The sequence below is a fragment of the Nuphar pumila genome, chromosome 14 (assembly GCF_984573655.1).
Source record: "Nuphar pumila chromosome 14, dmNupPumi1.hap1.1, whole genome shotgun sequence".
NCBI lineage: Eukaryota > Viridiplantae > Streptophyta > Magnoliopsida > Nymphaeales > Nymphaeaceae > Nuphar > Nuphar pumila.
The window spans coordinates 36,420,431-36,448,103 of NC_143262.1; the positions used below are offsets into that span (position 1 = coordinate 36,420,431).

General features: G+C 41.2%; 1 protein-coding gene across 2 annotated transcripts in view; it reads left to right on the top strand.

The window, feature by feature from the left end:
* The window catches only part of LOC149816765 (uncharacterized), a 188,422-nt gene that overhangs the window by 20,372 nt on the left and 140,377 nt on the right, over positions 1–27,673 (top strand). For both annotated transcript variants that reach the window (XM_089988083.1, XM_089988082.1), the window contains exon 3: positions 18,124–18,426. Coding sequence is in view for 1 of the 2 variants with exons in the window: in XM_089988082.1 (XP_089844208.1) it covers positions 18,141–18,426 (286 nt within the window). In the remaining variant the exon portion in view is untranslated. The remainder of the gene's footprint in view (positions 1–18,123; positions 18,427–27,673) is intronic.

The window sequence follows — 27,673 nt, forward strand, 5'->3', positions numbered from 1 at the left end:
TGAGGGATTTGAAGTTGTCACGTTGATGGGTGCCACATTAACGCTCTTTGCTGAGGCGGAGGAATCAACGGTGGTCGGCTAAGGTGCTGACGTTATGCCAATTCTCCAAGGCACAAACAGTCGTGCAACATCAAGATACTCAATGAAAATATGACGCAGGGCAACAGATGAATCAATCCGATCAAAGGTTTAATATGAACTCGGTAAGGGGTTACAAGGCTTAACCAAAAACAAAAACGAGCAAAATAAAAGAATAATAAGGAACGAACTGGCTGGAATGAAAAGCTTAGCAAAAGATAAAAATAAAAAAAATAAGAAAGGCTGCTGCTGAATCAAAGCTGAAAAGAATATAATAATCAACCTTCAAACCCAAGTAAAGAAAAAAGAAGAAATGACAGTAAAGGCTGCTGCAACAAGACAAAGAACATTAATGTAGCTATCCAAAAACTGTTGTAGAAGGCTGAACGTGACAAAGGAAATCACAAAGTAAATAAACAAAAGAAAAGTAAGGGCTGCTGCAGAACGTGACAGAGAAAAAGGAACGTAGTAAAAAAAAATACGGTTGCTGAAAACTTTTCGGCCCCCCCACGCAACCCTAAGACCAGGTTTTTATAGCTGCTGGTGGATCCGGGTCTCGGGTCCAGTCTAGGACCCGGATGGGACCCAAATCGTTGTTCATTTCCTGTTGTGTCTGTGACGTCGGGGACGTTCCGGACCTGCTATGCATCACCTCTCCACTCCATTTGGGCTCAAGCATAGCAAACTCATTCCAAATAGAAGATAATTCCGCGAAATACTATCTAATAGTCATTTCATTTTGTTGAAGGGTCAAGGCCCTTTTTTGAAGATAATACTTGTGGGACAAATCCCTTGAAGTGTACATCTTTTCAAGGTATTCCCATGCTTGAGAGGCTTTCTTGAACTTGATGATGTTGGCATTAATCCTTGTCTCAATGGATGAGAAGATCCATGATAGGATTTTGAAATTCCTCATCTCCCATTCTTCATGTTTCTTACTATAGTCTTCAAGAGCTTTGGCTCTTTCTTCTCCATCAAGGATCTTTATTTTTATTTTTTCCATCAATGTGAATTTAGGCTCCAGTTTCGAAATCGAGCCTTGGACATATTCCCAAAGCCTTTTTTCTTTAATATGGGACTCCATGTTTCTGGCCTAAACGTGATAATTAGAGCCATTAAGTTTAAAACCAACAGAGAAATGCGAGTCTTTTTCACCCATTAGAGAGGAGAAATGAGAGAAAAAGATACTTACCACAAAAGAATTTTAGATATTTCTTGGTAAAAGATGCTTCTAAAATATTGAATGAAGAAAAAAATCCACGTCAATCACAAAAAAAATTGAGGGCACATTTTTCGAGGTACCCCAAAAATGTGAGGAACCACACGATCTTCTTTCTTCAACCTTGCTTTGATACCTTGTAAAAGTGTCTTCAAAAAGACATTACAATCAAGACACAAAGTTCTTGATGAAAAACGTGTGCTCAAATGCACAATAAGAACTCTTAGAATACTTGTGCACAAAGGCACAACCCACAATATCTCACAAATACAGTAAGGCATAAAAAATGAATGAAAAACTTTATTAGATAATACTTGGGCTTTGTCCCAAAGCCATAACCAAATACAAAGAGGAGAGCTCTATTTATAGAGCATCAAAAAAGACATTTAGTGGGCCTTGGAGGGGCTCCACATGTAGTTGTTGGAGCCCCTCCAACGGTCACAAATGTGATCGTTGGAGGGGCCCAACGTCTATATGTGGGCCCCCCAAGGTACACGAAGTACAATATTTAAAAGAAAAGAAAAAGAAATAAAAAGAAATAAAAATATACAAACATATTAAAAAAGATGAATATGCGTAAAAAGAGAAAAAAACTAAAATGCCCCTACGGCTGATGTATATTTGTATATATATAATTAGATAGATACATGTACATATATATGTATATGTATCTCTTTATATATATAAAATATATATGAGCATTACAATGATTTAGTATTACAATTTAACAACTGCTGCCCCTCTCATTCTCCTTATTCTTCCTCTCTTCTTTCCTACTGTCTCTCTTCTCTCTCGGAATACCTAGGAGGATAGTTCTAACTCTTCCATGAATCCTTATCTTCTTATCTCTCTTTTTTCTCAATTGCTTAAGCACTTCCTTTTTAACAGATCTAATCTGAATCAGATCTGATCTAGATATTTCCTTTCCATAGATCTGATATGAATAAGATATGGTCTAAATCTCTATTCTTTATCCCTATTTTCTTCTTCTTCATTTTCATTTTTATCCCTCCATTCTTTTCCATCTTCTTCCTCATTCTTTCGGTGCCAAATATGGTAATAGGCCTTCTCCTTGTTGACATTAGCTTGCTGACATTACCATATGTACCGCTAACATCACCATTTCTATCCTCTCTATCACCTTCTCCTTGTTCCTATCTCCATCCATTTGGGTCACTCGTAGCATATAGGTTTCAACTGCCTGCTATTTTTAGATCGTGTGATTTGTTTGAATTTGGATTGCATACATGGATCATTTAACACCCTTTGGATTTGGACTATTTGGATCTTGAATATGCATTGAAGGGTCCTTATCTAAATCCACAATTTTGATCTTAGATTTGTGTGGAAAGGTATGCTAGAATATCAAATCAAGATCCAGTTCCAGTAGAGGATCCGAAGTCCAACCCTCAGGAACGTTCCAGATCACCTAAGGATGAGAGCAAGAATCCTAATATTGTTAAGAGTTATCTTTCCGAGCTGAGTCCTATTGAAAATAAGGATTGCATATCAAAAGAAAGAAAGTTTTCTATTGAAACTGTGAAAGGGTTTGTAAAGAATCCTTTTATAAAGGAAACCCATCTTTTGTTGTCGTGTGTGAGGGATGGGGATATAGTGGACGTAGGCAACTGTTTACCGAACCACGTAAAAAAATTTGATGTGTTCTTTTGATTTGATTCTTCTTCATCATGTGTCAGTGTGAGAGATCTAGAATCACATTTTACATTTTAAGGTACTTATTTGGATCCAATGCATTTAGATGTCTGTGGATCCCATAATATTGAAAGGTCTATTTGGATTCGATCCATTTGGATCATTTTCTATCTTGGATGATTTGATCTAACCAAAATCCTTACTGGAATCCTATCCATTTGAATCACTTTAGACCCCGAATCTGCATTAAAAGGTCCATATTTGGATTTGACCCATTGGGATCACTATGTAACTCCCCAAAATTTCAAACTTGCGAACCTTTCAAAAAACAGACAAGTGAATAGAAAAAATCTCTTTCCTCCAGAGTTTGTTCATAAAATCATCGGAAGACTATTCTTTTGTTAATTCAGAAGGCAAGCTGACAACTTTGGGCACGTTAGCTAAAAGAACAAAAACTCGCAAAATTCGGATATCCCAAGGAAAATCCGTTACAAACCCAAAACGTCCAGGACGCGAGCTAAGTGCAGGAAAAAAAAGTCTTGAAGCCATCTTGTCATCGCGCCATCGCTCGTGGTGTACCTAATCATCACCTGTACCCATAGAATGAGTTAGTTTCGCGAAAAACTAGTAGGTGCATAAGCGAGACTACAACAAACTGAATTAAGTACATTTAATTCAGTATGCTAAGCAGCTTAAAGCAGATATGTAGTTAAACAGGTAAGCAATGCAACAAGGTAAGCGGTTCAAAGCAAGTAAGCAGTGCAAGCGGTAAGCAGTTCAAAGCAAGTAAGCAGCATAACTGTCAAACGCAGCATGATGATTCATTTGATCGTAAGCTGTGAACTACCATGCAACAAGCTTGTTCTCGTTCATAGAACGGGGTCTCTGCATCTAATCATTATCAGGTCCTCGTTTGTCGCTCTCACTACTTCTAATAAACGCTTTGTCCTGAACCACCTTAAACTATTCCCATCTCTCAAGGCCTTACGCGGCCAACTGTCACCGGTTATGACTCACCTAAGGCGTCATACTTTCTCAGAAAAACCCACCTTTCTATAGAAGCTCCAAAACATGATCATGATCTAAAATCGCTAAAGATCTGATTCTCACATCAGGGTTCAGCATGTAATCATGCTAAAACAGAAAGCCAAAACTATAGATTCATAAGTGGCTGTCTCAACCAATCTCAGAAGATCATCACAACTCACCATAACTTTTTATGGTAAGCAAAAATATAAGTTCTACGTCGGATCGCTCGGTCAAGGAAATATACGACTTCACAAGAAAATACCGCCGTAAAAGGTATACCTGGTCTTGGACGACACACTTCCTCATAGGAGTTCACCGTCTTTGCGGGTACCCGCTCTTGCACAGTGTATCTCCTCACAGAGATTCTACCGCTCTAGCCGGATTACCAGGTCTTAATCACCTCCATAGATGGTTTACCTGGTCTTGGACTATACACTTCCTCACAGGAGTTCACCGTCTTTGCGGTTACCCGTTCGTGGACAGTGTACATCCTTATAGAGAATCAAGCACTTTAGCCGGTTACCAAAACTTGAAAAAGTACAACCTTACAAGGAATTACCGCCCTATATGATTTACCTGGTCTTGGACCATACACTTCCTCACAGGAGTTCACCGTCTTTGCGGCTATCCGCTCTTGGACAATATACATCCTCACAAAGAATCTATCACTCAAGCCGGGTCACCTGATCTTGATCGTACATACCCCCACAGAGAAACCTTTGAGAACTCGATCTTCAACAAATGCCATATACAATGAAAATCATTGTGATACACGCATCAACACAAATGACCACTCACAGGGTCGATAGCCACTATTACAATCAACAAGATCAACGTCGGATCACCTGGTCTGGAAAATGTATAACCTCATAAGGAATTTCGCCCTAGATGGTATACCTGGTCTTGGACCATACATTTCCTCACAGGAGTTCACCGTCTTTGCGGCTACCCGTTTGCGGACAATGTACATCCTCACAGAGAATCTACCACTCTAGCCGGTTACCTGGTCTTGATCATACACGCCCTCGCAGATAATCCTTTGGAGATCAGGTCCTCAACAGATACCACACTCAGTGATACATGCATCAATACAATCGACTGCTTCGAACAATTGAGCGCTCTTGGGGTCAGTAGCCACCAATATGGGCACAAGCATGTATATCAACAATATGCATTGTATCACTCCACATGGTAAAACAAAACACACGATCACCCATTCCTCTAATAAGGTTCCATGAACCTATTATCGCATACTTCCAACATTTCTTATCACGTGGCATAACAATCACATCACACAAAAGCATATAATCCTACGCATCGTATTATTGACACAAGGAACATTATAATCCTCAAATAGGATCTCAAAGCATACGTAAACGACACATGAGAACACACAAATATGACGATCCCGTTGATTCTATAGGCGAAGAGTAACTAACTCTATCTGATAGCCAAACAAAACAACTGAATAAGACAAACACTAATAACAATGCTCGTAATACATACAATTACCATCAAATGGTTCAGTCCATCAGCAAGTAATTAAATTAATCGTAAGGCATAAACCATTGCATTGCAAGCCATTCATAAGCTATACATGGGAAGCAGTTATATCACAATATGTAAGCAACTTATAAGACAAGCGACCACATCAATCCTAGTTGCCACCCGTTCGTAGATTACGAGCTGTATGCAATCACATCAATCATAAGAGATGCAAGCCAACGTGCTACATTACAATAAGCACCAAATAGTTCGACCAAGGGGTAAAGCAAGTCACATGCTAATATGTAGGAACTGACATAATGCTATTATTATAAGCATTTAACTAGTATGAGAAGCTAGATGTTACTTAGCAAAGAACTGCGTAAGCAGTTTAACAAACTAGAGTAACGCCTCGACAGGCGGGTACAACTCAACGGGTAGCATGTTGAACTACCGAGCAAGTAAGCAATCGACCAGTGTGAACAGACTTTATGTTTCGATATTACTGGCCTGCGGGTACGCGCAGGCAAAACGTAGAAACAACTGAGATTAGTTCGGGCGTTTGTTATTCTATGTATTTTCAATAACCCGAATAGCTAGTTGAGTTCGCTCTTAAAGGGACGACTTTAGCCGATAGAGGATTCCCCAAAGGCAGGTAAGTAGTGCCACAGATGCATCTAACTTCTGCAGAAGTGTTGAGCTAACTATTGTAACCCCTTTCCATTAACTCCAATGACTTGGGAAGCACGATCATTGCTCGTGGGGTGGTTGTTAACAACCTGTCCATTGGAGTTTTGTACCGCTCTGTCTTCTCCCTTGACAGACAACAAGAAGCGAATGTGTGCGTTAGGGGTTGCTTAACTAACGACCTATTCTATGCTGTGGTCTTTAAACCACTAGACCATCTTGCCTGTGAAGGCGAATGCGAGGCCATTTTATGTGATTACAGCATTGTGCATTCAGCACTGTTCGAGGTCGCACGACCGTTTTATCCGTTAATCGCAGTACTAGCGTGTAGTGCACGACTACACGTAGTCTAGGATGAAAGGGGTATAGCTCCTCAATAAGAGCCTCATCAAAAGTGTTTCACATTGATGTAATGCTTCTCAAACTATACTTTGACATTCTTTATCTTTTGAAACAACCAGTAGCTTGTGCGAACATTTGGCATGCGGTTTTCTAGAATTTCATCCGCTATCGGGGTATCTACCTGCCTCGTATGACTCGATACTGGCCTCGATAGACGGGATATGGGTTTCTCAACAGAACCCCCGCTAAGAAGTTCGCTCGAACCCCAATTCGGGATCACCCGAGATATGCCGAAAAGACGAACAAAACCAGTCAATCACATCCTCCTAAATGCTTTGATTTGAGCAGTCTTTGATGCTTTTGCGCAGGTCCCTAAAATCTCAAGTCGACTCTGCAGGACTGCGTACACGAAGAGCCAGGTTCCTTGCGAGGTATCCCTCTCCTTAGATAAGGATGTATCACTAGCTCCTGACTCAACTCTTGTCGCAAGAGGGAGAGTGGTAGATACCTCTTGTATCCTCCACGAGGATGCCTCAAACACGTATGCAATGTGCAAAAACCTGAGCATCATCTGCAATAGCAAGACAGTAACAACACATGCAAAAACAAGAGCCTGGGCGCAAAGCGCGATGACAAAGTAAAGTTTGTAAGCGGGAGTGCAACGCAAAACTTTTGTGCAATGCGCGACGACAAAGTAAAGACTGTAAGCAGGAGTGCAACGCAAAACCTTTGCTCAATGTGCGACGACGAAGTAAAGACTTTAAGCAGGAGTGCAACGCAAAACCTTTGCGCAATGCGCGACGCCAAAGTAAAGACTGTAATCAGGAGTGCAACGCAAAACCTTTGCGCAATGCGCGACGGCAAAGTAAAGACTGTAAGCTGGAGTGCAACGTAAAACCTTTGCGCAATGCGTGATGGCAAAGTAAAGACTGTAAGCAGGTAAAGGGCAAGAATCGCAGATCCGCGTGCTTGAGTTAAATGTGTATAAATATATATTTCTATATATATATATTTTTTAATGATCATTTTTTAGTTAATTGAACTTAATTCACTTGTACAAGTCTTCCGTGCAATCTTTCCCTACCTTGGAGAGTTGCGAGCTTGCTCGCATCTGCGAGTGTAAACAATTAATGGCTCGGGTTGCGGAGCGCGAGCGAGATCCGTCGTACGAACTGCAAAAGCGACTTTCTTAGCACGCTAACACCAAAAATAGAACGTCAGGGACACTGCCATCGTCCTGACGTGAAGGAAGCAGAGGCAGGGGCATCGTGCCCCTGCACACCTACTATCAGCGCAAGAATTAGGTGATGAGCTGCAAGAAACAGGGAGGCAACAAGGCAGCAGGATGCGGGCGACAAACGGTGGCAGAGGCAGGGAGCCTTGCTCCCCTCATGCCGAACAACAAAGAGGGCTAGGGGGCTCGGTCCTCTGCCATCTCTGCAAAAGGGCAACGACGACGACTCTGTTCCATCCTGCAAAAAGAAACAAAGACAGGGGACGAGCCCCTGTTTGCCAAGCAGACATAGAACACAGAGAGGGCTCGACCCTCCCCTACCTAGCAAGCATAGGGTGACGAGAAGGGACCCAGTCCTCCCACCGTGCCCACCAGTCGAAGAAAAGACACAAGGAGGGGGCTCTGCCCCGCTCTGCATGACACAAAAGAACAACGACAGGCGGCTCTACTCCCCTGTCGGTCGAACCAAAGAGGGAGACAGGGGGGAAGTCCCCTTGCCAACAAGAGGCGACGACAGGGGGATCCAACCATCTGTCGGTCAACCCAAAGAGAGACGCAGGAGGGGAGTCCCCCTGCCGACAAGTGGCGGCGACAGGGGGCTCCACCCGCTATCTGTCGACTGAACACGGAGAAGAAGAAGACGAGTGTGCAGGGAGGGGTTCGACCCCCTCCCTTCTGCAACTGTGAACAGGAAGGGGCTCGACCCCCTCCCCTGCCGATACAGGGAGCAGGGAGGGCTCGGTCCTCCCCTGCTAAAAGTGGGCACAGGGAGGGGGTTCGACCCCTCCCGTGACCACACGGGGGGCAAGGAGCAGGGAGGGGGGTTTGACCCCTCCCCTCCCAATAGTGGCACAGGGAGGGGGGCTCGACCCCTCCCTTAGCCACTGGGAGTGCAGAGAAAGGGAGAGAGAGAGAGAGACGAACGAAGAGGGAGAAGAGGGATGAGGGGAGCATACCTGGATGTCTTCGGAGCGAAAGGCGGTGGCGGTGGGTCGTCGGTGCCTTCGCAACAGAGAGAAGGAAGGAGGTGGCCGACAGCAGGGCGAGAACGGAGGGTGCCGACCGAGAGGCCATCAACGAGCCCTCGGGACGAGGGCGACAAAGGTTGGCGAGGTGCAACCGACAGCGAGTCTGGGGGGTTGTCGGGTAGAGAGGCGTCGCCGGCGGGGTCGCAGAGGGGAGGTTGTTGCAGGCGAGGGTGGGCTCCGACGGTGCTGTCACCGGTGGCTGCGCTTGCCGACGACGGCGGGTCGACGCGTGGGGAAAGAGGATGAGTATCGGGGAGAGCGAACGAGAGAGGAAGAAGGGGGTGGGGGTTCTCTTTGAAACCCCTACCTCGCTGTCTTCAAAAAACACGGGAGGCGGTGCCTCCATTGGGTCCGGGTCGGGTTCGGATCCGACCCGAATTCAAGCTTATCTATTTTTTTTCCGGTTATTACACACTATGCATCAAAAAGTCCATATCTGAGTCAAATCCATTTGAATCACTTTGGATATCATATCTCTAATCTGCACTTAAAAGTCTTTACCTGATTCTAATCCATTCGAGTCACTTTGAATCTTGGTTCTGCATTGAAGATTCTTATCCGGATTCGATCTTTTGAACTATGTGCATCTTGAAGATAGTACCAAGCCATTTCATAATCAATGGCTTCTTCAACATTCAACTCCTTTTCATATCGGAAAAATTGCATTCTGCTAATTTTCTAGTCTGAAGGAAACAAATTATGCCCTCGATATAGGGTCACAACCTTATTGGCCAGCTTAATGGGGCCAATCCAACAACCTCTGGGTATATACTAGAACAAATGAACTTTGAAACATGGCATATAAAGGGCCTGCAACTTGTAGCTTATATTACATCAACATTGCCTTAGCTAGTATTTCTTCAAGCTCCTTCAAGATGTCCTGCTAGGGAGTTATGGGATCATTTGCAAACGGTGTACTCTCAGGTCTCTGCATCTAGACTTATGCATCTAAAGACTACCTTGTAGAGCCTGAAATATGATGATAGAGCATTTGCAGACGATTACTTATGTAAAATTGCGGTTGCTTCTGACCAGTACGCTGCCATTGCTCATGCAGTTCCTGATAAATATCTCACTGTCAGAGACTTACATGGCCTGGGATCATAGTTCCATAACATAGTTGCATCCATCATGCCTTGAGAATCATTGCCCTCTTTCGATGCTTTGAGTCCTTCACTATGTCAATATAAGGCCATGTTTATGCTTCAAAGCAAAAAGACATGTAATGGAACTGAGGTGCATGAGGTCTTAATGTTGACAATTCTTTAACACATGGATGTGGTCAAGAACGAAACAATAGAGGCAGAGGGGAAAGCAGAAGTTATTGGGAAGGCCGAGGCCCTTTATAGGATAATTTTGGAAGGTGTGGATTCTCCCTACTACTACTGAGCAACTATGTCACAGGGATTCGGCCAGACAGGTGCGGCACCCGGTGCGATCAACCCGACCCTGGGTGCGGTCAATGCATCCAGGGTCATTTTGGTCCATTTTTTGGATTTTTTTATTTTTTTATTTTGCCCTATGAAATGTGCTGCGGAATTTAAAAAAAAATTTCTTGGGGGGGGGGGGGTGCGCTGCCCCCTATAACCCCCCGCCAGGGGCGGCCCCCCTGGACCCCGCCCGCTGTCCACGCAGCGGGATGCGCGGACCCCCCCTTCTATATATGTTTTTTATTTTTTTTGCCGCACCCCCGCACCCAAGGTTTTTGAAAGTGCCACACCCTCGCACCCGCACCCGCACCCGCACCCGCACCCGCACCATGTGACATAGCTGAGCAAACTAATTGAGTTTCATATGTACTTATTGCAAAATTTTTGGGACTTAACTAACTAGTTGCCGGTACTCTCAAATAATGCTCAAGCGATTTAGAACCAAAGGAGAGCGTCCTCACAACCTCATACAAAATTTTGTTAGTTTGCATCTTTTATCTAAGCTCCTAATTGTGCTGCTCTTATGCATTCTTTTTCCAATATTAATATGTAAACTGATGGAGATGGTTTATGGCTTGTGAATTTTGTAGTTGTTAATCATGTAACATGAGACTTAGGTAAATTTTCATGATTGTCTTCTTATCAAGAAAAAGGTAAAATTATCACTGGGAATGGAATGTGCAACACATTTCTCATGTAGGACGAGAACATGCAAACACTTCTTTAGGAATCTGAATCTATCTATGCTTTAGTTCAAATCAATGCAATTTAATTTCTGTGTCTCAACTAATGGGCAATTTCAATATTCATGTTCTCTTATTTCCCTCATCTATTTTTGTAAAGGGACCCTCGCATGAATCCGATTTTTGCCATAAAAGAGAGGTGGGGAAATCTTTTCGTGAATCCTTTACATCATCCAATAAAGGCCCAAGAGGGTTATGGCATCATTGACATGGGCATTGTCACGATGAGTCGCTTAACTTACTTCTTACGTCATTGAGTCCCAGAGGCTAGCAATTTTTGTGTCAATATGTATGAAAGTTGTCAATTATACAAAAGTCATTTATTGCCTTTTAGTCAAATTTATGAAAGTTCAACTATATTCAGTCTGATGTTTAGGGGCATTCCTCTTGTGATTCTCTCTCTTGGATCTCGTTATTACGTTATTTTTGTTGATGATTGTACATACTGTAGTTGGATATTTTTTTATTCTGTAAATCTGAGGTGTTCAATGTTTTTAAGAATTTCAAAGCCTAGATTGTGAATCAAGTTTCAACACATGATGTTAGGTTTAGAAGCAATGGAGGCGGAGAATACACACCCAATGCATTTAAATAGTAGCTCTTAGATAAGAGGACCAATAATAAAATTTCCTCTTTACACACACTGCAAAAAAAAATGTATTTAGAAGTTATATCATAGATACATGCTTGTAGTGGAAACTACACTAACAATGCTACATGCTAGTGGGCTGTAGAATAGTTTATGATTTAAAGCCTTTCATACACCCACTTTCCTTATCAACCAAATGCCTACTAAAATTCTGGATGAACGATCACTGTATTGTGCCTCATTCAGTAAACCTTTGGAATGTTCATATTTATGAGTGTTTGATTGTGCATGTTACTTGCACATACACATAAAACTTTATGATAAATTCTTGCTTCAAGCAGAAATATGCTTACTCAGGATATGACGATCATGACAAAGGCTTAGATGTTTTAATCCTCACGCTAAATGGATCATGATTTCCTGAAATGTGGTATTTGATAAGAATAAATTTCATATTCCAAGTGAATTCTATATTAGAACTAAGTCACTTCAAGTGGGTGATTTCCACTTGTAGCTGGAGATCTATTGGACCAGGCAGAGCCCATTATTCGGTCCTTCTTGGAGAGTAATGACGATGTTTTATTTTCTTCAGAATATGAAACCACAAGTGGGACACCCTCATCTCCGATAGGTATCTCTGAAACTCTGTTGGAGATTAATCACTTTGGATTACAAGCAACACTTGAAAAGTGGCTGAACATGTTTGACAGTACACAAGGAGAGGAACAAGACAAGCCTCTGAAAGTGATAAGCACCAACGAAGTCAGATTGACTGTACCACATGTGATGATAATACAAAGACATTGTAATGCCCCAAAATTTCAAACTTGTGAACCTTTCAGAAAACAAGCAAGAGACTAGAAAAAATCTCTTTCCTTTCAGAGTTTATGTAATCAGCGGAAGACGATTCTTTTATTGAATTCAGAAAGGCAAGCTCACAACTTTGGGCACGTTAGCTAAAAGAACCAAAACTCACTTCACATGTTACTTGCAAAACACTTGGAAAAGCGACTTTCATCGAAAGAAGTTCCCAATAATACAAAATTTGTATATCTCAAGGACGTGACAAAACCCAAAAATGTCCAGGACGCGATCTAAGAGAAGGAAAAAGAAATCTTGAAGCCATCTCACAATCGCACCATTGCCCATGGTGTACTTAATCATTACTTGTACCCATAGAACAAGTTAGTTTTTCAAAAAACTAGTAGGTGCATAAGAGAGACTACAGGAAACTGAATTGAGAGCATTTAATTCAGCATGCTAATTAGTTCAAAGCACATCAACAATTAAACAGGTAAGCAGTTCAAAGCAAGTAGACAGTTCAAAGTAAGTAAGCAGTGCAAAGCAAGTAAGCAGTGCAACTATCAAAAGCAACGTGACGATTCATTTGATCGTAAGCTGTGAACTACCCAGCAACTAGCAAGTCTTATGACCCATCAACCAGTGTGAACAAACTTATGTTTCGATATTACTGGCCTGCGGGTACGCGCAAACGCGAATCGTAGAAACAACTGAGACTAGTTCGGGTGTCTGTTATTCTATGTATTTTCAATAACCCGAATATCTAGTTGAGTCCGCTCCTAAGGGGACGGCTTTCAGCCGAGAGAGGATTCCTCAAAGGCAGTTACTTAACAACAGATGCATCCAACTTCTGCAGAAGTCCATGAGATCTACTACCTAAGATAATGTCTGGTAGTCCCCTTTCTCCTAATTCCAATGACTGGGGAGGTCAGATCTTTGCCCGTGGGGTGATTGTTAACAACCTGTCCATTGGAGTTTTTGTACCGATCCATCCTCTCCCTTGACAGAAACAAAAGGCGAATGAATGCGTTAGGCGTTGCTTAACTAACGACCCATTCTACATGCTCTGGTCTTTCAACCGCTCGAGCATCTTGCATGTGTAGGCGATTAATCACCATTTTATGTGATTACAGCATTGTGCATTTAACACTATTCGAGGTTGCTCGACTGTCTCATCCGATCATCGCAGTTCAAGCGTGCATTGCACGTCTACAAGTACTCTAGGATGAAAGGGGTATAGCTTCTCAATAGGAGCCTCAATAGAAGTGTTTCGCAAAGATGTAATGTTTCTCAAACTTTACTTTTGACATTCTTTATCTTTCGAAACAGTCGACAACTCGTGCCAACATATGACATGCGATTTTCTATAATCTCATCTGCTATCGTAGTATTTGCATGCCTCGCATGACTCGATACTGGCATCGATAAACGGGATACATGTTTCTCAACACAACCCCCGCCAAGAAGTTCGTTCGATCCCCAATTCGGGGTTACCCGAGATGTGTGAGATGCACGAACTGAAATAGACAAGCACATTCTTCCAAACATTTCAATTTGGGCAGTCTTTGATGCTTTTGTGCAGCTCCCTAAATTCTCAAGTCTACTTTGCAGGACTGCTCACTCAAAAAGCCAGGATCCTTGATAGGGATCCCTCTCCTTAGACGGGGATGTATCGTTAAACCCCCGACTCAACTCTTGTCGCAAGAGGAAAAATGGTAAATGCCTTTGCATCCTCTACGAGGATGCCCTTTTATAGAACATGCAATGAACGAAAACTTGAGCGTCATCCGCAATGACAAGGCAATAACGAAACATTTGCAAAAGCAAGAGCCTGGGCGTAAAGTGCGACGACAAAGTAAAGACTGAAAGTAAGAGTGCAAATGCAAAACCTGGGCGCAAAGCACGACGACAAAGAAAAGACATGAGAGAAAGTAAATGATAAGGATTACGAAACCGCGTCCTTGAGTTAACGACGTACTCGTATAAATATATATATATATATATTTAATTATCCTTTTTAATTAATTGAACTCAATTCGATTGTCCAAGTCTTCCGTGCAATTTTTCCCTACCTTGGAGAGTTGCGAGCTTGCTGGCGTCTGCGGGTGTAAGCGATTGACGTCTCGCGTCGCGGGGCGCGAGCGAGATCCGTCGTACAAGCTGCAAAAGCGAGAAGTCCACATGCTATCTTAATAAAAAATAGAAAGGACAGGGGCACTGCCGCTGTTCTGTCGTGAAAGAGGCAGAGGCAGCGTGCCTCTGCGAACCTGCTTTAAGTGTAAGAAGCAGGGGCAGGGGCTGCGAGCCCCTGTTGACCTGCTGTCAGCGAGAAACAGGGAGGCAGGGGGCTGCACCCCTGCTTGTCGATGGTTCAGACAGAGGCAAGGGCTGCACCCCTGCCTGATGAAGGCAACGAGGGAGGCAGGGGCTTCGCCCTGCCTGCCGGAAGGGCAAAGAGGCAGGAGTGAGGCCCTTGCCCGCTAGCCACAAAGGGGGAGGTTGGGGGCTTCGCCCCTGCCTGCCAAATACGCAAAGAGGCAGGGCCCCCCTGCCTGGCGAACACGCAAACAGGCAGGGGGTGAAGCCCCTGCTTGACTCCAGAGAAGAGGGAGTAGGGAGGGGGCTCGACCCCTCCCCTGAACAACGAGGGTGCAGGGAGGGGGGGCTCGACCCCTCACCTGACCAATAGAGGGAGGGAGGGGGTCTCGGCCCCTTCCTAGCGAAACACGAAAGCAGGGAGGGGGTCGATCCTTCCCTGCGCAATAGACAAGCAGGTAGGGGCTCGACCCCTCCCCCTATGTAAAAGACAAGCAGGGAGGGGCTCGACCCCTCCCCTAACATCAAAGGGACGGAGGAGGGGGCTCGACCCCTCCTCCTGTGTACTACGAAGGCAAGGAGGGTCGCCTTCCCTGCATAGCTCGAAGGCAGGGAGGGCTCGAGCCCTCCCCTGCGACAAACAGAGGCAGGGAGGGTCGAACCCTCCCCTGCGCATCAAAACAAGAAAACAGGGAGGGGCTTGACCCTCCCTGTCAAAAAAGGAGACAGGGAGGGGGTTCAACCCTCCCTGATGAAAGAAAAGGCAGGCAAGGGCCCCAAACCCCCTGCTGGAACCTTTCTCACAGGCGACAAGGCTTTTACCGCTGCTGACCTGTCGGCGAAGTGGCAGGGGCTAAAGCCCCTACCGGACGACCATTCCCTGCCGTAAACGACCGACAGGCAGGGGCTTTTGCCCCTGTCGGTCGATAGAAGGAAGAAAAAAAGAAAAGGGGAAGAGGAGGCAACAAAGGGGTGCGTACCTGGGCTGCCGACCTTGGGTTTCCGGAAGGGAGCTCGGGTCGGGGTCGCCTGTGCCTATCCCGTCAACAGGAGAAGACAGGAGAGGTGAGGGGTGGTCACCTGAGGGCTGTCGGACGGGAGGTCGCCGATGGCGGTGGGTTGTCGAGGGGTCTCCGGCGAGCAGAAACGAGAGGGGGTCGAGGGAGAGAAAGTGCACAGAGAGAGAGAGAGAACGGGAGAGCAGAGGGGAAGGAGGTTTCGATAGACCTCCCCCCCTTTGCCGCTGCGTGCTTTTATAAGCACGCAGCCGACTAACCACCCTGACGGATTTGGGTCGAGTCTGGGTTCGGATCTGGCTCAGGTCCAATTTTTTTTTTTTCGAGGGTTTTACAGGTTTGCTTGAACAATCGGTAACAATCTCTGAGTATCGATACAACCAACACAAGATAATGTTGCAAGTCTGGTATCACATGCACCACAAACAACTATTGTGACACTCAACTACAATCAAGCATCCAATAGATACATTTGTTAGTAATAAGGATTTTCCGATTGAATTTCAAGGATTTATTGGGGGGGCCCTTAATCAATATTGTGAACCTAAGTTTTATAATGAAGCTAACAAAGGCCTAATAGGGATAGAGGCCAGGAATGAAGAAATTGAAGCTCTCCATGAAATGTTACATGGGAAATCGAAGATTGACCCTATGATAATAATATAGTAGGATCCAAAATATAAATTAGATTGAAGTTTTGAAAGATTTAAGCCTCATCTTGTAGCAAAAAGGTTTACTTAAGCGTATGAGTTAAATTATGACGACTTTCAGTCCTGTTGTAAAAATGAGGAATATTAGTCATTCTCTCTTTAACCATGAGTTTTAAGTGGAAATTGGAGCAATTACATGTGAAGGATGCATTTCTTCTTGGAGACCTACATGAGAAAAGTATATATTGAACAACTTGCAGGTTATATGGAAGGTAGTCTACTCTATTTTTTTATATTTACACGGAGAAACCATCCTCAGGATCAGAGGCCTAGCCGTGCTGGCTTTGCCTGCCGTACTTATGGTCGTTGTCCTGGCAGCGTAAAACACCGTGGGCTTACCCCCTTGCCCAGATAATCTACTCTATAAAGTTTCCTAATTGAATAAAATAATATATAAACTCAAACACACATCACGAGCATGATTTAATAGTTTTTTATTCGCTATATGTGATTGTGGTTCTATGAGAAGTGAAGTTGTCCATTCACTCTATTTATTATCAAAAATCTCATATGACTCTCATTCTTCTCCATGTGGATGACATGATCATTATAGAAAGTTCTTAAGACCATATAAAAGAAGTGAAAATTATGTCGAACAAAAAAAATTTAGTTGAAAGAGCTTGGTACCCTGAGGTACTTTCTTGGGATTCAAGTAGATCATGGTTCTGATTGACTAGTTATTTCACAATAGAAATATGCATTTGACTTGCTTCAAATGTCAGGGATGTCAGACTGTAAGATGATCTCAACACCAGCCATCATGAACACACACTTGGCAGATAATGAAGGGGCGCTATCACTGCTCCTGAAAAGTATAGAAGTGTTGTGGAAGTCTTGTAATATGTGTCCTTTGCTAGACCTAAGGAATCAAACTCACAATTTATGCATGTTACCAAGACTAGTCACTTTGAAGTTGTAATGAGAATTCTCAGATACAATAAAGGTGACATGCAGTGACAGGTTGGTGTACCCAATGCCAAAAGCCCCTCCTTTTGATCTCTGCATATTTTAGCATATTTAGATGTGGATTGGGCTAGAGATTCTACTACTCGAAGATCCATTCCAGGATATTGTGTATATCTTGGGCACATCCAGACACGTGAGACAAGTTTGGTGTTGCATGTAACCACAAAGATTTGAATTGCATCAAACTACACTTTAATATTATCTTTTGCACTTATTGTGAAGAAGATAGGGAAAAACTATAAATCAAGTTTTCTTGACGTTAATTATTCTATCCAGTGCTGGGCTGTAATCTTTGCATTCTGGATTGGCATCCTTTTGTTTCTTGATTAAATTAGTGGTTAGATTGTTTGCCTTTTGATAGTTTAATTGTGGACTACAAAAGGCTGTATCATGACTTTATGCAGAGCTACCAGCTTTTTGTTTATATCCTTATGTGTGAGGAGCACTTTATGCTTAATGCTATTTTGCATAAAAATTTGCTATGGTAGTAAATGACAGGGAGAACCTGATTCATAACAAAACTATAGGCTGCTTAGTTGACCTTTCTGTTTCTGATTGTTTTCTCTTTATGCTGACATCTTTATCATGCTATTGTTCTTTAAGAAACTTCTGTTAACAAAATATTTTGAACCAGAATTTCAGTTATGCGGTTCATCTCCTTTATGTAAGTATTATTAGTTATTACATTGCTTCTGGTCCTTTTCAGTTGGCAATCGGTTAAAAGTATGTATTCGAATGCTGAGTTGATGATAAATTGCATAGCCATGTTGAAGTGATTATCCTTTGGGGTTATGCAGGTAGTGCAGCAAACATCATGAACTTTTTGCTGCGGGCTTCCCAGTCTATAACATCAGAACCTTCTAGTGTTCCAGAAGTGCCCAAGGGGAGGCACAAAGTTTCAAAGTCAGATACTTTGGATGGCCTTATTGTTGAAGAGCCATTCTCCAAGCAGTCGATAAGTGAGGATGGTGATCAAGGTCTTGATGTATTTGAAACTGTAGGAAGTGATGTAGAGGGTGGTCTGAGTTCAAAGACCAGTGATGCTATAGAAGATTACCTAGACGTTTCCGATGAAGAAGGATGGATAGTTATTCCATGCAGTATTTCCTTTAATCCCACCTCTTTTAAGCTTGTTTTCATTCATGGCTGTGTGGAACTTTTTCTAAGTCCCTTAATGTTTTTTCCGTTTCATATCGATGAAAGAAAATATTGATAACCCCATTGATGCAGTAGGTACATTAACAATTGAAAAGCTCATTAACTGTGTTTTCAGGGCACTCCATATTCATTCCCTTATGCATGTTCTCATATACTATTGACATAGAAAAGACTGGATATATCTTGTACTGGTGTCTTCATTGTTGAATAATGTAGGTCACTAGCATGATGTAGTGATCATGTATATTAAACTCTATTGCTCCAGTAACCTTGAATGTAGATACATTTGCAAAGAGCTGGCACAAGAATTATGTTTCAAGAATGCTAAGTATCCATTGTCAATATTTTTTAACTAGTAGATTCTAGATGATGTTACTTGAGACTGATCATAAATAGTCAATATCGTACTGCATATTTTTTCCACTGTATTGTTTTTTTTACAGCATGAGATGTTCTCGAATTAGGATTTTTTTCTTATGTTAAGTTCTTGTCATAGGTACCGATTTCATGGAAACAAACTTAATAAATGCCTGAGCGTGACAGTAAATGGAAATCGAGCTTGTGGATCAATTGTGAGGTTTTAGACAGTTATTTTTGAGAATGTAAAGAACCAAATACTAGAATTGAAGATCTGGACTCTGTTTAACCGATGAAGACCAAGAAGTATTGCTGATTATAACACTGAGTGAAGTTCAGTATATCGCTGTGGAACCCTATGAATAACTGTCTTATCCTAGATATTCATTGAAAAAAGTGAGATTCTTGATGAAACCAGTTTTTGAATAGGTTGTTACCTTAAAGATTTAAGGAGACTTCAATCATGAACCAAAAGTCCACCAATCTTCAACTTGAGTAGATAACAAAAGTGTTCTCTAAGGGCATGCTTGATGCGCCGTTCCCAGCGGGATTCAGACGAAAATCCCGCTAGGAACAACGTAATCGGACAAACGTTGGACGCGGCGGATGACGTTCTCTGCGTCTGCCACGTCCATAATTGTATGTAATTTTTGATCCACCTCGCCCCGCTGTTACAAAAAGAACAGGAATGGAGGGGACAAAAAAGAAAAAAAAATGCATTGACGGGCGCGCCACGCCTGTCAATGCGTGTGTATGTGTGTGTGTGTGTGTGTGTGTGCGTGCGCAAGGGCTTCACCGGGTGGTGTCTCTCTCCAGTGCAGCGATGGCCGACAGAGGGGGAAGCGAGGACGGCGAGATCTCGACGGCTAGGAGAGAGGGGTGGTGGTGTCAGAGATGGGTTAGGAGAGGTGTCGGGAGGGCCGTTGTCCTGCTCTATCATCAACAGGTGGTCGGCACCGCTGCCCACCCTCAGCTCCACCACTGGCGAGTCCATGAACCTCATCGTGCCGGAGACGAACATCATTTAAGATTTGTTCAACCGAGATTTTCTTGGGTATAAGAAAAGAGGTATATTCCTTCAGCTAGAAACCCCGGTTTTGAACTTCATTTGGGGAATCTTAACTTTTCCAAAAAACCCATTTTTTGTGGGTTCTCCGGCATCGACAACTTGAAAATCCAAAGTTTTCTTTGAAAACCCAATTCAAATGGGGTATTTGATTGTTTGTGGTGGCTGAAAAATCGTCCTCAAACCTACATGAATTTTTGCATTACTCGCTTGGAGAACCCAAATGATTTTCCTATATTAGTTGTCACACCACTGGTCTGAGTTTTCCAGCGAGCCACAGATTTGCACGGGATGCCCGATCTGGAGTGGATTGATTTTTCTCACCTTAGATCTCTTATTTTGAGAAATTCCTTGACCGATTTATTGAAGTTGTGTCGGCTATCTAAAAACTACTTATTTCTATCACACATCTTTCAAACATCATTTAAGCAGGAAAAAGAAATAAAAGAGAATGGCGGGTTTTGGGGTGATTCGCATTGGTAGTCGATCGATGGAGAGAGGTGGTGGCCATCATCATCAAACAACGGACACCTAGAACACATAATCCTAGTACGGTTCAAACAAACGTTGGACTTAGAATAGTTGTTATAGAACGAACAAAACCAATGCTCTGTTCCGTTTTGTTCATTTCGTCCAACCTTGGACAAACCATCAAACATGCCCTAAGGAACACACTTTCAATGCCCACAAAGGGAACCACAAAGTGTTCTAAAAGAACACACTTACAAACCCCATAAAGGGATATACAAATGACAATATAAAAAATATATATTTTATTCAGTGGAGAAATTGTGCAAAAGCATACATCACAAGGAGGGGAAGGCCCCTATATATACACATAATGAAGGGGAGTTAGAGGGAAGAAGGCAAAAAGAAATAGGAGAGCACGCCCATTCCCAACGGCTAGATTTCTAGCTGTTGGTAGAGCCCAATGACTAGAAATCTAGCCATTGGAGGCTGAAAAGGCTAAGTCAAACTTAGTTTGACTAAGTCCAAATCTATCCAAAAAAATAACTATATATATAGTACAAAATTATACATATACAATTTTAACACTCTCCCTCAAACTTACTGTAGAATAACCAAAAGTTTGCCTAGAAGGAAGTGAAATCTAGGAGCAAAGAGAGGTTTGGTGGAGAAGTCTATCAATTGATACTATGATGTGACATAAGACAAATCAATGATCCCTTAAAGGTATTCCTCTCGCAGATAGTGACAGTCTATCTCGATGTGCTTTGTTCTTTCGTAAAAAGTGTTGTTGCTGGTAATGTAGATAGCGCTTTTGTTGTCACAACACATCTTTGACGCTCTTAGTATAGTAACTCCCATGTCAGCCAACAATTTTCTCAGCCAAACCACCTCCATTGTGGTTGTGGCCATAGCCCGATACTCAGTTTCAGTTAAAAAAAGTGAGACCTTATGCTGCTTTTTGCACCTCCACAAGATTAGCAATTCACCTAGTAAAACACAGAAACCCGTGGTTGAGTGTCTATTGTTGGGATTTGCTCCCCAATATGCATCAGTATATGCAAGCAAGGTTAGTGTAGACGTAGATGACATAAACATGCCCCTAGAAATAAAGTTTTTAAGATATCTAATAATACGTAAAACAACTCCCATGTGAACAGATGTGGGAGAGTGCTGAAACTGACTAGCTGTGTGTACAACGTGTACTATATCAGGTCTCGTAATAGAGAAGTAAGAAAGAACTCTAATAATTTGCCGATAAAGGGTTAGACCATCCAGAGGCTCCCTATCATCGATCTTCATCTTGACATTTGTTATTGCTGGGGTATCAACTGTTAAAAATATATATATATATATATCTGCAATTCCTTTGTACTGCTTGATAGGGGCATTTTGGTCTTTTTACTTGTATAATAAGTTGTTTATTAGAAACAACTTATTTCTTATTTTTCTTTTTATTCTTTTTTGCTCCTTTATTTTGAGCATTAGGGCCCCAAAGACTCCAAGAGTGGGGAGCTCCCAATGGCTCCTCCTCCTCTTTCTTGTATATATATATATATATATATAGGGGTGTTCCCCCTTATTTTGTAATTATTCTCAAGCTCTCTTTAATAAAGATTTTATTCTTTACTTGCTTATGTTGCCTTTTTAAGGCTTTTGTATTATCTCATTGTGGACTTACTTATATTTCTCTTGTGCCATCGTGCTTGTCCATTATTGGACTTTGTAAATGCTTTTGCATTCTTGAGTTATATTTCCGCATACTTCATTACATGGTAACAGAGCCGAGAAATTCTTCTTGGCATTTTGCCTCTATTGGGTCTTGGGATTCTTTGGTTCAAGTTCGTGCTTCATGAAGGATTCATGATCATTGTGTGGCTTGGATTCAAGGAAAATATTTACTCGGTATGTATCTTATATTTTTAAGTATTTCTTGTGTTATTTATTTCTTGCATTATGCATGAAAAAAACACTTATTTTCTTTATCGTTTTATATATATATATATATAACTATATATGTATATACTTTGTTATTTTTAAAACAAAAAAAGATCTCTTTAAATAGTTTTTTAATCATCGTTGGACTTGTTTTTTATTAAAACTTATTTGGTTATTTTTTGAGCAAACTAGATATATGTATGTTTTGAAATCATATTTGGGTCTTAAATTTTTTCAAAACTTGCTTATATATATGTATGTATATAATCATGTATGTTTGAGCATGTATTGTTGGCATTTAGATGTTTTATTTGAACAAGTCATGGTTATAATTGTTAAATCATGTTCGTATTGTTAAACATAGTTTTGTTCTTTTTTGATAAATTGTTACATATTTTAAAAAAATTTGATATTTCAAAATAATGATGTGTGTATTTCACAAGTATAATTTTATGAAATTTTGCTTGAACTTGTGTTTAATATTTCTCTTTACTCTTGGTACATTAAAAGTAACATATGAAGTGTTTAAAATTATGATCTAGCTTATAAAATAAATTTTCTTAATATTTGATCCTTATGCACTTCTAATTGTTTGTTCGTGCATTAGGTATTGATCATAGTTTCTTGTGGGAAGTCACTTATTTTAATAAATGTCCTTTTTTGATTCCTTTTGTGGAACTTATGATTATGTTATTTGATCTCATGACATTATTTTACATGCTTTGCATATGATTTAAATATTGTGTTACATAGTTTTTAATAGAATACTAAGTTAAGAATGATGAGAAAATCCCTTTTGTGAGAGCTATATGCATTTCTCCCATAGTTCACTTTAGTACTTGTCTATTATCGATGGATGTGTTTGTCCACTTAGATCCTTGGTGGACATGCGTGTTCATGTTTAAAAACTCTTGACCCATTGTATACTTAAAATATAAATTTTTATATTATGCCCTTAGTGCTTTAAATCTATCACTTTCATATATGCTTAAATTTGTTCATATGCATGTCTATTGTATGAGATATGTGGCTTTAAGTTACTTAGATTATTGCATATACATGAGTTCTTTTGATCTCTTTGTGAGAATGTATGCACTTGGTTTTTTATATGGTTCTTTGAGAATCTCTATATATGCTTTGGTCCTCTTTAATGGCATTGATTGTCTCATAGTAGACTTGTAATCTAGATTGAGTTATCTCTGTTAAAATATATGTAATTCATATATATATATATATTTATATATATATATATATATATATATAATACCCGATAGGGGTATTTTTGTTATTTCACAAGTACCCGATAGGGGTACTTGTTTTTCTTATTTTATTTTTCTCTTTATTTTTTTGTAAAATCTATTTTTTTATTTTTTGTTTTTTGCTCACACAAAAGGGGCCCCACCATGTAGTCGATGGGCCCCCCAACGGTCACATTTGTGACCGTTGGGGGCTCCCAACGACTACATGGGGAGCCCCCTAGGTGGCTCTCCTTTTAAGGCCTCTTGGCCCTCTCCCTCTCCTTCTCTTGTGTATAAATAGGGGTGAACCCCTCTTGTATTCCTCACTCTTGAGAGCTCTCTCTCTTTCAATAAGAGGCATTTATATTTTTATGTTGTGTTGTCTCTTGTGGGTTTGGGTATTAGCCCTTCTTTCTTTGTTCATTAGTAGATGTTGTAAGTGCTTAGTGCACTCTTTGCTTTTCCGCATATTTCATTACATGGTATCAGAGCCTTGTGTATGCTCTTCTTCTTAATATAGCTAGTGGTGTAGCTATATTTGTTTTTTTGTTTCTCTTTCTCCTTGGTATCCTCTTGTGAGTGGTTATTATGGAAGGAGAACAAAAGATTGATCTCTCCTTCAAGCTCAATGGCTCCAACTACATGATGTGGGCCGCCGCCATGGAAAACAACCTTAAAGGGAAAAAGCTTTGGGGATACGTTATGGGCACCATTCCGGAACCACAACTCCAACTAACTAAGATGGAAGGCGATCAAGAAAAAGCTCTTGAAGGAGATGCCCGCATGAAGGCCATTGAAGATCACCAATCTAAAATAGAAGATTGGGAAAGTAAGCATGCCAAGATTCTTGCTTGGTTCATGAACAATGTGGAGCTCAAGATTTGCGCCAACATTGCCAAATTTCGGATGGCAAATGAAGCATGGTTCTTCATGAAAGGTATGTTTACACAAAAAGACCTTGCTCGTCAATTCTTTCTTCAAGAAAAAATCCGGACAATCAAGCAAGGAGAAATGAGTGTTAGGGACTACTTTAGCACTCTTGGCCCTCTATGGGATGAGCTATCCTTACTAGAACCAAAATGGGTTTCTAATATAGATGTGGAATTAAGGAGAGAACAAATGGATAAAGAACACTTTTTCCAATTTTTACATGGGCTTAGGCCCGAATATGAACAAGTTAGATCCTCCCTCCTACATAGATCAAAGCCTCTTCCCTTGGAAGATGCCATAGCCGAAATATGCCAAGAAGAAACCCGTCTTGGCATGATTAAAGGAGGAAATGATGTCTTGGCCGTATCAAAACCCGGCAACCATATGAAAACCTACAAACCTCCACATTTTGGAAGGCAAAATAACTATAATGGCAACTATAGAAAAGCCATTTGCCATTATTGTCAAGAACCGGGTCATATAAGACCTAATTGCCCTAAGTTAAATGAAGCACCAAAAAATAAAGTTGCTTCCGTTGAAGAAGCTACTCAAAAGAAAGAGGAAGCAATCAAAGGAACAAACTCTTTTTCTCTTGCTCAACTATCGGAGGCACTACAAACTCTACTCAAGATTCCATCAACTTCGGGTGCCGCCGTAGCTTCCGCCTCTCCTCCAGGTATGTCGTCTTGGATCCTTGACTCTGGAGCTTCCTTTCATATGACCCCCCTTGAAAATGAGCTTTCCGATTTATGTAATAATTATAAAAACTCCTATGTTTCAGCTGCCGATGGTACATCTTTACAAGTAAAAAGTTTTGGAACCTTAAACTTTTCAAAAGACTTCTTTGTGCCAAACGTGAGAGTTGTACCTCAACTTAATTTAAATCTCATCTCTGTTGCTCAAATATGCGATCATGGATGTAAAATCTCCTTCTCAACTAAGGATTGCTCTATACAGGATCTCCGGTCCGGGAAGCTGATTGGGCAAGGCCATAGAAGGGGAGATCTCTATTACATGAGCAACTTGAAACTCCCCATTAACTCTTTTTGTAACCATGTCCAAGATAAAAATATTGATATTTGACATCAAAGACTTGGACATCCAACAACAACAACAACAAAACAACAACAACTACGCCTTCATCCCAAAACAATTGGGGTCAGCGATATGAACCAAAAAGAAATTCATTTTGGGTCTTCCACATGAATCCTTTTCCTCCAATCATTTCTATCCAACGCCATGTCCTCGGTGAGGTTCAAAGCATTCATATCCTTTCCTATCATCTCCATCCAAGTCTTCCTAGGCCTACCCCGACCTCTTTTAACTAATATATTTTCCCATTTCTCCAACCTTCTAACTGGAGCATCATTAGGCCTTCGCCGAATATGTCCAAACCACCGTAAACGATTCTCTCGCATCTTATTTTCAATGGGTGCAACAGCTACCTTCTTACGTATCTCTTCGTTCCGAATCTTATCTTTTATTGTATTTCCACACATCCATCTGAGCATCCGCATCTCAGCTACACTCATTTTTTGAATATGATGTCTCTTGGCAGCCCAACATTCCGTACCATATAGTAAAGCGGGTCTAATAGTCGTCCTATAAAACTTTCCCTTCAACCGCAATGGCATTCTACGATCGCACAGCACTCCAGTAGCACTTTTCCATTTCATCCACCCAACCTTTATCCTATGATTTACATCTCCATCAATTTCTCCATACTTTTGAATGATGGATCCCAAATATTTGAAATAATCATTCACCGGTGTATCTTGCTCACCAAGCTTCACTACACTCCCATCACTACTTCGTTGCTTACTAAACCGACATTCCATATATTCAGTCTTACTCTTACTCAACTTAAAACCTCTAGCTTCCAATGTCTGTCTCCATAATTCTAACTTAGCATTAACCCCAGCTCTAGACTCATCAATCAAAACAATATCATCAGCAAACAACATACACCACGGTACATTTTCTTGAATTGATCTCGTAAGCTCATCCATCACTATCGCAAATAGGAAAGGGCTTAAAGCAGATCCTTGATGTAACCCAACCGTTATCGGAAAATTGGTTGACACCCCTCCACAAGTGCGGACATTGGTTACTACTCCTTCATACATATCTTTAATTATACTAATGTACTTGAGAGAAACACCTTTCTTCATCATTGTCCACCAGAGAACGTCCCTAGGTACTCTATCGTATGCCTTCTCTAAATCAATAAAAACCATATGCAAATCTTTGTTCCTCTTTCTATATCTTTCAATAAGTTGTCTAAGAAGATGTATAGCTTCCATAGTTGATCTTCCAGGCATAAAACCAAATTGATTCTCCGATATCATGACAACCTTCCTCAACCTAGACTCAATCACCCTCTCCCAAAGTTTCATAGTATGACTCATGAGTTTTATACCACAATAGTTTGTGCAATCTTGTATATCACCCTTATTCTTATATAAAGGCACCAAAGTACTCTTCCTCCACTCATTAGGCATCTTATTTGTTCGCCAAATCAAGTTAAAAAGATTTGTCAACCATTCTAAACCTTTCTCTCCCAAGCATTTCCAAGCCTCGATAGGTATACCATCTGGGCCAACTGCCCTTCTTGATTTCATTTTCTTCAAAGCCTCTGCAATTTCTTTCTTTTGAATCTTGCGCATGAAGTCACGATTTATCTCATGAAAAGGAATGGAGAAGTCTCCAAGATCTTGAGCATGACTATCATTAAATAGCTTATCAAAATAATCTTTCCATCTCTCCTTAATCTCCTCATCTTTGACTAAAACCCTTTGCGTTTCATCTTTGATACATCTAACCATACCCAAATCCTTCGATTTCCTATCTCTCATCTTTGCAAGCCTATAAATATCCTTCTCGCCTTCTTTGGTATCCAACTTGTCATAAACCTCCTTATATACCTTAGCCCTCGCGTTTCGAACAACTTTTTTAGCTTCCTTCTTTGCTATCATATACTTCTCCAAATTCTCATTATCACGACTCTTACTTAGATTTCTATAACACTCTCTTTTAACCTTAATAGCTAATTTGACATCCTCGTTCCACCATGATGTATCCTTACCTAGTGGTGCACCGCCTTTAGACTCACCCAATACCTCCTTAGCTACTTTTCTCATACCACCCGCTATCTTATTCCACATTGATTCTGAATCTTCCTCGAGACACCAA